Source organism: Melanotaenia boesemani, chromosome 21 (genome assembly GCF_017639745.1).
Source record: "Melanotaenia boesemani isolate fMelBoe1 chromosome 21, fMelBoe1.pri, whole genome shotgun sequence".
Taxonomy (NCBI): Eukaryota; Metazoa; Chordata; class Actinopteri; order Atheriniformes; family Melanotaeniidae; genus Melanotaenia; species Melanotaenia boesemani.
This window is the reverse complement of record NC_055702.1, coordinates 13,106,765-13,119,742: the sequence shown is the minus strand read 5'-3', so window position 1 is coordinate 13,119,742 and position 12,978 is coordinate 13,106,765. Positions and strand designations below refer to the sequence as shown.

The 12,978-nt window shown below is 37.1% G+C and overlaps 1 protein-coding gene across 2 annotated transcripts in view; it reads right to left on the bottom strand.

Moving 5' to 3' along the window:
- The window catches only part of kcnh4b (potassium voltage-gated channel, subfamily H (eag-related), member 4b), a 41,730-nt gene that overhangs the window by 19,800 nt on the left and 8,952 nt on the right, over positions 1–12,978 (bottom strand). The window contains exons 2-4 of one of the 2 annotated variants that reach the window (XM_041974929.1): positions 9,551–9,784; positions 5,445–5,576; positions 4,908–5,035 (exon numbers count right to left, since the gene is read on the bottom strand). In XM_041974929.1, the coding sequence (XP_041830863.1) occupies positions 4,908–5,035; positions 5,445–5,576; positions 9,551–9,784 (494 nt within the window). The remainder of the gene's footprint in view (positions 1–4,907; positions 5,036–5,444; positions 5,577–9,550; positions 9,785–12,978) is intronic. The other variant, XM_041974930.1, reaches the window with a different exon arrangement.

The following is a 12,978-nucleotide window of genomic DNA, read 5'->3' as shown; positions in this document are numbered from 1 at the left end:
CATTTGAGTTTAAGAATAGACATTTACCAAACTCAGTGTAGCAGGCAGAATTACACAAATGTCTTACTTTTGTAGATCTTCCACAACTGCCATGATAGCAGTTATAATAAACGATGAAAGTATTTGTTATTACAAAAAAAACATAAATTTTTGAAATGACTAAAATCATCTCGTGAGCAAGAGATGTTTGTTTTTGTATAATAATAAGAATGTGATAAATATGATGTAATGATTGAGTAAAAACAAAGGATTCATTTCTGGAGGTAAGAAGATGAACTATCTTAAAGAAAAATTACTTTATGTAATCTTAAGGGAACAAGAACAATTATGATCTCAGGATAACATTAAAGTAAATAATTGCCGCCATAAAGGCAGCTTTCAGCTTCTGTAGTTTTGAATTTATATTCTAAAATATTGTTTACCTTATTCCCTGAGTGACTGCTCCTTAATGAGTGTGTATGAAGAGTACAACAGCTGTCACCACACATTCTTGAGTCTGGACTCCTAATTGAGTTTGACTTGCGTTACTGATGATAATTTCACCTACTAGACTTCGAATATTATTTCTCCTACACTAAATTGCATTACAAAATAGGGGAAATAAAAAAATATCTATCTAAATATTTGAGAATGAGAGAGTAAAAAGCAAAAATAATAGGAAGAAAACCTTAAACAAACCAAAGAAAAATGAGATGTTAGCTGTCAGGCCGTATGCACAAACTTTAGGTATTTCAAAAGTATCCAAAGAATCTTTTTGCATCAAAACTTAAATACAGTTGTGCTGCAGAGTTTTTTCCCTTTGTGTGAAACGAGACAATAACGCCTCTCCTGTGGGAAATGGAGCAACAGGAAATCAAGTGCATGCGACTTGTCAGCATGCCTTGTCTTGGTTACTATAGCTGATACACTGATAGGATGTGTCTGAGCATCAAAACTCTCTGAGCAGACATAAACAGCATCTCAAAATGTAGGCAGTTTGGTAAGGAACTGTCATGGAAAGAAAGAAGATGAAGGAAAAGAGCTGAACATGTTTTTTTGTGTGTGGCAGATCTAAAACTAAGCTAAGTGCAGAGGAAATTTGCATTAACTGACACCAGTTAACAGATTTTCATTTCTAATTCTATTTTACAGATGACTGAATTATTAACTAGTCTGTTTTTGTTTATGTCTTTACAGCAGCCTGCTCAGTGACTGAATGTCTGTATTCCAGCAAAGGCACAGCTCTTTCCTTTTCTTCCTTGCCTGGCAGGGCAATAAGGCTACAAATAGAAATCTAGTCTCTAGAATAGATATGCCTGGATCTGGTGTGGAGGCAGAGGAGCGCATTGTTAGCTAACTGTTGCTGAGACTCAGATGACAAAGAAGCAACACAGAAAGAAAATAAGTTATATTAATAGTATGGCAGTGGTGGAAGGAGTATATTGATATTTTACCAAAAAGTTGCAATATTACAAAATAATTAAAAAAAATCTACTACAAATACATGTTCTGTTCTTAAAATGATATTTGTTTCATCAGGAAAATATCTCTGAAGTAAGGAGTAAAAGGATTTGCCATGCAAATTATTAACTGGTTATTATTCCTGCAGCATTATTAACAGTGTTTCTCCAAATCATGGCTTGATAATAATATAAACATTATGTAACACTCAATTGACGTACTTAGGAGAAACTATACTGTTAAAAGGAAAATAACATAATTAAGGACTGGGGTTGGTTCTGTAATTCAGTTGAGCTACGAAAGGGAGAAAAAGCAGAAGAAATGACTTAAGTAGAAGAAAATTGGACAGAATGACAGACAGTGTGGGGAGAGAGGCAGCAGGATCCAGAGGGATGAGACCATAAAGAGAGATGAGGTTAGAGTGACAGATGGAGAGGAAGAAAAAATGTATTAAATGCAGGAAAGAAAGAAAAAAGCCCTCTAACAGGAGGGAGGATGGAGATGAGAGACAAAATAACCTCAAATTTCCTTTAACAAGTTATTTCTCAGCAGTGGTCATTACACTCAATTCTGTATCCAACCGGTTACCTGAACCAAGATAAGTTTGTTCTGCCATTTTTTCAGCGAATTACATCGGACAGATGCCGAGCTGTGGAGTTTGACATCTAATGCAAAATAGGTATAAATTAATCAACAATCTTTTCCATTTTTCTTCTATGGTGAGTGTATTTAGCGTTGCAATTAAATATAGAATAGAATATCAATATTTTAGTAATTTGGGGTAGTTTATGTCAAACTGGAATACATTGGAAAGTAAATATAATATCAGGATCTTAAATTTTACCCAATTAGTAGGATTTTTCTTCCACCTACCATGGTCATATGTTAAATAAGGCGTAGTGTAGCAGCATCACAGTGTCACAGTCTGTCCTGCCACTCCTCCAGCACTCCCCTGATCCTCCACACCTGTCCCTGATCCCAGCTCTCCAATCAACCCAACCTGTCACACTTGTCCCCCATTGACTCACCAGTCCTTATATACACCAGCACCACAGTCACTCCCTGTCGGACCTTAAACCTGCATACTTCATTTACTCATCCCTTCTCCGTTCCTGGTTCCTGTCCCTCCAACCGTCTCCTTCTGTTCGGTTCAAGTAAAACTTTTTCCCTTATGTTCAGTCTTGAGAATAAAGTATAGTTAACCTGTCGATGTCTCTGTGGAGTCCATATGTAACACACAGCATAGCAGCATCACAGTGCAGCATCATCACAGTGTAGCAGCATCACAGTGTAGCAGCATCACAGCCTAGCAGCATCCCAGACTAGCAGTGCCACAGACTAGCAGTGTCTCACTGACTCAGTACTCACTCAGTCCATAGCAGTTACGTGTGGAACTTAACAGCAATGGTGCTGTATGATGTGTGTGGGAAGACATAGAGGTATTGTAGCAATACCAAAAACCTCCTTAAACAGTTAATCATTACAGAGTGTATAATAAAATTATGATAAAGAAAAGGTGGAGAGGAGAGGGACAGATGCTGCAAGGGTGAGACAGACGTCACTCTTGGAGTCCTTTGATGCTGCAGCTGGCACTGTCCAACTAACCAGGTAACTAATTCAGGTATGGAGGGAGAAAATGGGAAGCTGTGCAGGACTGATGCTGAATTTTGGGAAACTGTTTTTCATCTGTCTGGTAGGTTGAGGTTTTTGTGTTCAAACAACAGGATTTCTCGTCATTAAAAATAAGGCATCCTGTTATGTACAGTAATAATTCTGGTTATGGAGCAAGTCGCCCTGACCTTCCCTACTCAACAAAATATAACTAATACATATGAAAAATTTATAACAACTATGTCAAAAATTCATGTCCTATATATGGGGATCATATTGGTTTAGATTTCCATATTCTATTTTTACATCAGTCACCTTTTGCATTTTAGTTTACTAAAAAGTGATTTAAAAGCTCTTTTAACAGCTCTAAATGCATTTTATTAGCTTAGATATTAGCTAGTAGTAGTTATTAACTAATAATTTAATCTCTTACATAAAGGTCTATATTAGAAATTAAATTCTTGTTTCTTCATTTTTGACATAATGATGTACAATAAGAAAAATATTTGTGTCTTTGTGAATAGATAGTAGTCTTTATTTGTCTGGATTTGCAAATTTATATTTGAGCTGTCACTGAAAAATGTTTATGAAAGACTGAATTTCCAAAATGTTTCCATGGAGCATTTTTAAGTGGTCACTTTTAATAAAACTGCTTGACTAAAATGTGAAATGTTACTGGGCTACTCAACGTGAGTGCCAAAATGAAAAAGTGCTGTAGCTTCAGGCACTTGACAGGCAAATAAATCTCCCTAAAACAGCATTTTTTTCTGCATTTGATTATCAGATGTTAACTGACATAGTCAAACAAATACCTTATATGTTTTCATCTTTAAAAAAAACAATAAAAAAAAGAAAAAGACTGTATTGCTTTTAGCCCTTTAGGATAAAATGTCAGATTGTGAAGGACAAGTTTTAGCACTTCCTGGTTAAATGAGCTTCTCCAGGGAAGCAGAGAGATTATCTCATTTTGTGCTCTGTTAGAAAAACTGGTCCCATTTGTGTCTGAGACTCAAACAAGGGCTTGATGTCATGAATACCATGGCCCAGAATGAAGTGCAACTTCATTGTTTAAAAGCATACTACACCCTTTCTTATGCAAAAGTCCCATTGAAACAGACCATAACTGGCAACTATTTCAATAGTCTTTGAATGTAGATAAAAGACAGAAAAAAGAGAGTGCATGGGAGAAATTATACACTTATCTTAAAAGGGCTGGCAAACATTTTAAATCCATATAAGATAAGCCTATCTTAACATGACCCAACAGCTTTTTAGCTTTATGGTCTCATAAAACTGTGAGACACTGTGTAAAAATAGAAACAGACTCCAAACATTTAGGTACAGTGTCTCCACTGTTACATTTTTAATGTTTTTAGTGGACACCAAGTTTTATCTGCGATGTCAAGGCCCACTCCTATAATTTGAAAGGAAATCTGTCTTTCTTTCTTTTTTCACATATACAGTAGGTTTTACAGATAGTCACGTGTTAGCCTTTTCCAGTTTGTGCCCCTTTTAAGCTGAGCTTCCACTGGTTAGATGTTGGTGTATCCATAAGTGGGATGAAATCTGGCTCCCAATATGATTTAAATTTTTTTACTATTTGTCCATTCAAAACTTAATGAAAGCTTGCATTTGCACAAAAATAGAACAAATTGAACTTAAAATATATTTATTTTTTCAGATTCTGTTTATCTGGGTTGAGGCTTGGCTGGCATTCTCTCCTAAAGACTCATCTTTTAGTCTTAACATGAATCATTTAAATCTGAGAATGAGGTTGTAACTTCTCTGAGTCACGCCTTGACTGTTCAGTAAAATCCATCAAAACCAGCAAGAATTTGTGATAAAGCTGTACTTACCCCACCCAGGTTGACGTTTCCTTTGCCTCCTCTAGAGAAGTGGCTGCTCAGCTGATAAAGCATAGTGCGTCCACACTTCCTGGCCTCACTGAAGTGAGAGTTACTCTTCCTCCTGTACCTCTTCTCCTCTGAAACTGTCATTGGATCATGATTATTTTAAAGGAGCAAGGAAATATAACACCTTGAGAGATTATTTTTCATTTTTTCTGTTATAATTATACGGGTAGGAAAAGAAGAGAAAACCTCTCACATTTACTTGAACTGGATTTTATTCTAACAAAATGACATTCTTTTTTCTCTGCCAGACCATGTCCATGTTCCACTTGAAGACCCACTGCTGCTCAAATTAATCTCCACATTGAAAAATATTGACCAAGTTCAGTGAGCGAATGCCAGACAAAAACAAAACTACTGGGGAGGATGTGACAGTGATGAACAGGAGCGCACAGAGAAAATGAAAGCCGGGGGTCTGCTCATAAATCATGTACACAGTAAACAAATAATGGGAGTTTTTTGGAAATAGAGCTTGTTGCTTACCTTCCCTCTTGCTGGAATGGTGTCCCATTCCGTACGTGTCAGTGATGTCCTTGAATGAGAAGAGGAAGAGAACCATTTCGCCCTTCTCATTCTTTATGGGCACAATGTCTAACAGACACCAGAAGGCCACACCTGGAGCAAAACCAAAAATGTTCATTTCGTAAATACATTCCTTTATCCTCAGATGGACAATGAAGGCAAATGGTGAAGAAAATAGTGTGTACATAACAAGATGATTGCTTAGAGACTTTCAATTTTAACTTAGATCTATAGCAAAACATTATGACACATTGACAAGGGATATTTAAAATATCTTTGTGGCATGAAGATAGTCTGTGTTTATACTTTTTTGTTTGTTTGTGGATGTTTGTCATGTTTTTACCATGTTTTTTTTTTTATCATTTTTCATCTTTTTGAAAGTTTTATTGTGCCTTTGTGATCATCTCATATGTGTTAGCTTGGATCCTCTTCTGTTTATTTGTTTGACCCCTAAAGAAGATTTGCTGCAAATCCAACACATCAGTTTGAATAAGGTGCTCTGATCCACAGGCTGTCAGCCTGAACCCTATGTCTGAACCCTGGATTCTTGACAAGAATTGCATGGCCTTTCTAAAAAAAATTCTACTCAAATGTGATCTGGATCATGTTTTCGGAGAATTGTGCACAAAGTGAAAAAGCAAATCGGGGGAGGGGGTGGGTATAACAAGTCAGAGAGGGATGGATACGATGGCCCAGAAGTTTTACAGTAATACAAAAGCCACAACACAACACAATAAGCTGCAAAACAACACAATTTAGGATTTATGAAGTATGATTTATTGGGCGTATTACAGATTAAAATCAATAGAATGTTCTCCATAGCTGTTGTTAATGGGTTTACGTTATGAGGTCTGTACTTCATAAATATTTAGAGCTTCACAAATATTCTTTATTTGCTTCATCAGGATATTTCACAAGCTAAATGTTTTTCTGTCCTTGGTGTCTTTTAGCACAACATTTCAGTCATTTATGATAAATTAATCCACGATTAAGTTTGAAAATGCGACTTGACAGTGAGTAGCTGTCAAATGATGTTTAAATTATTTAGTAATTATCACATCTCATAGTCATACTGCTGTAATTGGTAAGCTTCCTGGCACAATATTACTGTTAATTGTGAATACTTTATAGTGCTGATTTAAAGAAAAGAAATACCTCACATATAGAATCACACATAGGACAGGACATGCATGGCATGTGACTGCTGGCCTGGGTTGGTCAACACAGGGCTGGCAAGGGTCTAAAGCCCACTCATTTTAATGCAACACATTAGATTTAGACCATTAACACATTAGCTAGGCGAGGATAGGCATTCTGGTGGTGGCCTGTCTGGGTGTATGGGATGAGTAGCCAGGGAGCATGGGGTTTCTTGGGTCCTGCACCATCTTCCTCTGTTGATTGGAGGCCTGTTCTGAGCATGTCCCCTAGGCTGTGGCCAGCGGGGTGGAGACACAATAACAAAATTATTTATTCTACTTGCACTTTGTTCTACATGCACTTCTTAATCTTTACATTGAGTTGTTTTTTGTGTTGTCTTCAATAACTCCCTGCCTCCATCCCTGAAGGCTTTCTTTTTGATGTTCAGCAGATTTTTCAGGTCACTGGTGATCCAGGGTTTGTTGTTGGGGAAGTATTTCACTGTTCTTGTTGGTACAATGCTGTCAACACAGAAGTTTATATAATCTGTCACATGCTCTGTCATGGCATCATGACATGTCCTCTTCATGTGGTTCACAGAGGACATTCCAGTCTGTAGCCTCAAAGCATCCTCTCTGAGCATCTTCAGCTTCATAAGACCAAGTTTTAATGCACTGTGTGATGACTAGCTGCTGCTGAACAATGGGCTTGTAGGTAGAGGTGAGATTTACCAGATTATGGGCTGATCTTCATAAAGGAGGCAGGACAGAGAAGATGTATGCATTTTTAACAGTTGTATAAAATAAGTTGGTGGTGCAATTGACATTTTGTTTGGAACTTGGGTTCATTCTTCACTGCCCCCTGATTTCCAGTGGTTTTGTGATGGTTAAGCTCCATGAAAACAGACGAAATTAAGTGTGTAACCAACTCAGGAGATGTAATTCTCCCTGGAAGTGAATGTGAGTGTGAGTGGTTGTTTGTCACTTTTTGTTGGCCCTGCGATAGGCTGGCGGCGTATCCAAAGTGTACCCTGCCTCTCACCTGCTAATTGCTGGGATAGGCTCCAGCTTCCCTGCAACCCTAAACTATACTCAGTCGTATAGAAATTGATTGTGTGGCTTACTACAGCCACACATTCATTCATTCAAGCAGCACCACTACACCAGTACACAAAGCATTAAAACAACAACAATAAGAAGATAAATTAAGGCGGGAGGCAAATTAACATTAGAAAATAATAAGCTTTAATTGTGGAACCAAACTTGACTCCTGGAATGTTTTTTTGTTTTTTGTTGTTTTTTTTTTTTGTTTGTTTTATTTTTTTATGTCTGAAATGTGTTTTACATTGGTCTGCTTTACTAACATTGCCGAGATGATAGCTATCACTGCATAACAGGTTCACCTAGACATTTTTTTGCGAGGACAAAATTTTTGGTATTTCTCAATAATAATAAACATCTGATATAAGATCTCTGTATCATCCGTTATCCCATACATTAACACAGCACAGAGTATGGCACTGCATAAAGCGCATAAGTCAATAAACATTATTAAGCATTTGAATCTCACTTATTTAAACCTTCGACACCTCTCCAGGCCTTCATCTCTTCGTCCTCCGGGACCCGACTGCAGCTCACTTCCATTGTGGCTTATTGTGTTGTGCTGCAGCTTATTGTGTTTTGGCTTATTGTATCGTCTTTTGTATTTCTGTGACACTTCTGGGCCGTCGTAGATAGAGCACCATACATGCAAGACTTTACTAATAAACCAGTGGGCTCAGCAGTAAATCTGCAGAATTTTTGCTACAAAACAGATGTTTCACATCTTCTATAGCGTTCCCAGTGTGATTGCGTGTGTTAGGCATAGATAAGAGGAGACTGAATAAAAACTATATAGATAATGGTGTTTTTGCACAACAGAAAACAAGCTACAGTATATCTGTGTACTGCTCATAGTACAGAAGGCAGCTTGGACACTACAGTCCTTTAGTGACAGATGCCATCGTACACAGGTGGATGTATGTTATTTGTTTCTTAGCTCTAATATTTTACTTTTCTGGCTGCTTTATGACAATGGGTACCTATTGCAGTTTCAGTTTTAGAGATATTGCCCTACTTTTACTTACTGCACTGTCAAAAACATGGCGATTATATATAAATACATTTAGCTACAGCAGAGATTTGGCAATCCATCGGCATCATTGGTGGTTTAAACATTAGGAAGCTGCAAGTTTGGGTCTCTGTTTAATGAATGTAATCCTGTGTGGCAGCTAGAGAGGCTTAAACTCTACTGTATGTTCTCTTTTCATGCATGACAACATATCTTCAGCTAAAGACTTACAGGAGGATTAGCTAAAAGTTAAAAGGAACGAGTAAAATTCAAGGCAGCATGTACAGGGCTTTGTCCTGCATTAAGACAGAATAATTAGCTGTGGAAATATGCATGAGAAAACAAGCTTGTTTCTTTCAATACACTACTTCAGCACCTCCCAATGCTTCTTCCGATGCTGATGAAGGAATCAGTGAAGGAATACTCATAAGAATTATATGCTGATTGTCACCTTTTCTAAATTAGACTGTTGTTTTTTTTTTTTCAACATTAATTATGAATGCAGAGCAGCACCAACTCTCTACAAGAGCATGTGCTAAATTCTGCATTCATAATTCAACCAAAACAGTCAGCGCTTATCTAAAAATAAATTCACTCCTTGTAATAAAAAATAGAGTTTGATCAAGCTGCTATTTGCCCATGACCTGATCAAACCAGAACAGTGTAGTAAATAAAAAGAAATGGATCAGTTAAACGACGGAAATGTTAACTGCTCCTTTACCTTTTTCACCTTTGAAAGAAGGAAACAATTATCCAGGCTCAACATGTTATGTATAACCACTTGACGTTATCCTCCCCCATCTTCTTTTCTCTTTACCTACCATTCTTCTTGTAAAAGTGGACCTCGGCCTGGTATTCCTCTCGACCCTCCAGTGCCTTCTCCATCTGCTGAGCCACGTGCTCACTGGTGTCGGCCCCATACAGGAAGCGGCAGGTGCAGTTCTTCTGCATCACCTCAGTCCTAGTGAAGCCCGTCAGTTCACAGAAGCCATCTGAGCAGTAAACAATGGGGTAGCCGCGGTGGCCCTGGGCATTACCCAAAAGGAAATTACTGTCTGTGACGGGGATATGAGAAGATATATAGGTGTAAGAAGTTGAGGCGACTTTAACTTTATTATAAATGTTAGTATAATGGTAGAAAAAGTTTATTCTAAAGCTAAAATTTGTCTGAAAGCTTGCAAAACAATATCAGGTCCATCATGTTTTTGTGATATTTGGTACATAATTTTTTTCTGCACATAGATCAAAGTCTGTTTAGCTTTTTGAACTTGTGTCAAAACTATTTAAGGTTCACACATCTAAAGTAAACATTAATTAAACTTTACTTGACTTAATTTTGAGCTAAATTAATTTCCCCAAGCCATCGTTGTCAGATTTATGAACTGAGTTATGCTCCTGGTGCCAGTCAGGGTCTGTGTGGGCAGTTGAAAGAACTGGCATGGTGGGCCACAGATGGTAAGATGAAAAACGGCTAACTTAATTAATTTTCATGTAACTCTAGGCACATTTTGTTGATGTGATCCCAGAGTGGACTTGACCCTTAAATTTAAAATCTGTTTGAATAAGAGAGAAGTAAATGACAATAAAAATGAAGCAGTAAAATACAAATATAGAATATAAATGACTAAAGGCTAAGAATGAATGATTATAAGCCGCTACTAGTCATTTGTTGTTTATAAACCTGTGAAACAGAACTTTCATGAAGTGATGAAAGTACATGTGTATGATGTCAAATTAGTGTAGGGTACAGGCTTTTACATGCTTTGTTTACACTTCATTGCAGTTTATTTCTGCCTCTCCTTTGGTCTTTCTTTCAGCACCATGGACAGTTCTCATTACTGTGTCATGTCTATTGTTCAGCACCAGTTATTTTTTTGGTTTTGGATCCCGTACCAGCAGCTCCAGGCTGCATCACTCAAAAATATTCACTTATTCCACATTATTCCATATATTAATCTGGATTATGACATTATCACATGTTCATAAAATCAACTTGGATCCTTGTAGAGTTCTCTAATTAATAAAAATCCAATAATGTTGATTCTCATTTCTTCCCTGTCTTTGTGGGAGGCCTTTTTAGAAAATATTTGATTGTAGATTAATTACTTGTACTGCAAAAGAGAAACTTAAATGCACTGTTGGACCAGTTGCTCAGATATATAGTTGTAGTTGTGTTGTCTAGTGAGAACCTTTTCACTCCACTACTGTATCCTTACACATAAAACTTACTTTGCTCTTCTATTATTATTCAAACTATATTATATTCAACCTCTATTCATTTTTTTACTGCCTCTATGGCTCACATGAATGACTATGAGCATTATTTATAATTTGAACCAACTAATATATAGTAGTTGATACCTTTACAAGAAGTGATTAGCTTTAGATAAAAGATTCTTTTACTCGGTCTTGGTGGAGATTTGCAGTTGAGCTGCTGTTGTTGCAGTGCTTGGTGACTGAAATATGGACTGATAGAAAGTGGCATTAAAAGAGTAAATGGCAGCTGACAGCTTGAGGTAAAATTTATCCAGTTATGTAACTAAAACCAACACGTGTCATGAAGCTTGTAAATTAAGCTTGCACTATGTTGTCCAGATTGTGTTATGTTGTCCCAAACTTATCAGATGAGCAGAAGCATTTGTTCAGGATGCCCTTTTCTTTTTATGGTGAGATAAAACTAGTTCTACTGAGTTTTCTTTGTGGCTTTGTGTCTCAGTGACTGTAAAACTTATTTGGACAAGGTAGGGATCCTAACAGTTTCAGTATCTAAGCAGGGTTTTTTTTAACTTTGCATTTATAGTGTCATTTTTTTAAAAAAAAAATCAGCAATACTGGGTACATGTATTCCCAGTTTAAGAATACAGTTTAAAAAAAATAAAATAAAAATAAAATCTAGATTTAAACCTCCCACAAAGGTCTTTAGATATTTTTCCATTTAATATTTAAGGAGGACGTACACATAAATGCTTGTTAATTATTTGCACAAGTCACATCTGAGAGTCAAACTTCACCATGAAATTACTGTCTCCTCTGCTGCTTGACAGAAAACATCAGAGTGCAAACTTTGTGATTTCAGCTGATCCCACGGAGAGCGAGCCCAAGAAGAAAGAATATTAAACATCTGCTACTGTGCTTCCTGTGATCTAGCACTTTAATTGGCCAGGCTGAGCAGAAAGCAGTCTATAGGGGATGTCTTTTCTGAGCGGTGACAACCTTTCCTGAGTGTGCAGTGAGCAGCAACTAAACTGTCACTGTGGAATTATAGAGACAGGCATTAGTCAGATCCATCAACAGGCAGAGGAGGTTTTTTTTCTTATGCTATGGCTTTCCTTCTCCCTCACTCAACATGAAAAAACTGCATGTTTTGGTTCTATACTCCACTGCAGATCTTTTCAAATATGTGTTTCAGGAAAACAAACAGCATGAAGCTTTTGCAGGAAAAGCCACAGCCCAATAACTCTGTGAATACCTTTAGATATCTTGTGTGTACATATTGCCCCCAAAACAAAGGCTGAACAAGATGTTTCCTCCTGCTGAAAAGAGGAAAAAAAACTCTTTTTCATGTTCTATAAATTTCTGACACCCAACTCACCCACCCAAAGTGTTGGAGAGCACATCATTCATGTCTGGTTTATGTAATGCTAACCTAAGAATAGGCACATTTCTAGTCAGCATGCTTAAATCGGTCCTTTAAACAGGTCAAAGGCAGGTACAGTCATAAATCATTTCACATGTCTTAAAACTAAAGAGCCATGAAGGAAAAACTTTTATGCTGTGTTTGGAGATATACAAAGTTTGATGTTCAACCCTCTGGCTAGAGGAGCGTGATTCAGGGAACTTTTTGTTAAAGCTGAGCTTTCTGAATTACCATCACTTGCTTTAAATGAATGAAATCTGGTACAATTTACATTTTGGTTAGAGTGAAAAGCAACTGAGGGAATATATTTAGAAATTCAGTAGAAAAGTTTTTGCTAAGAGTAAGGCCAGATGATACAAATGTCATGCCAGAGTACTAAGGTCTGGGGATATTCTTCCTTCAACTGATGTGTTTGTGTAGTTCTAATGGCTGCCTCATGTATTTTACATCTGTTTGGACTATTAAGACATCTTTAGAAATGAAAACTTCACACAAACACAATGTGCTGAGGACCAATAAGGGAAGTGTAAGGACAAATGTGACTATATGTCTAAAGTAATTTGATTAGGGGCTGCACATCTATGATACTTGTCTTGTTGCTTCTTCAATTAG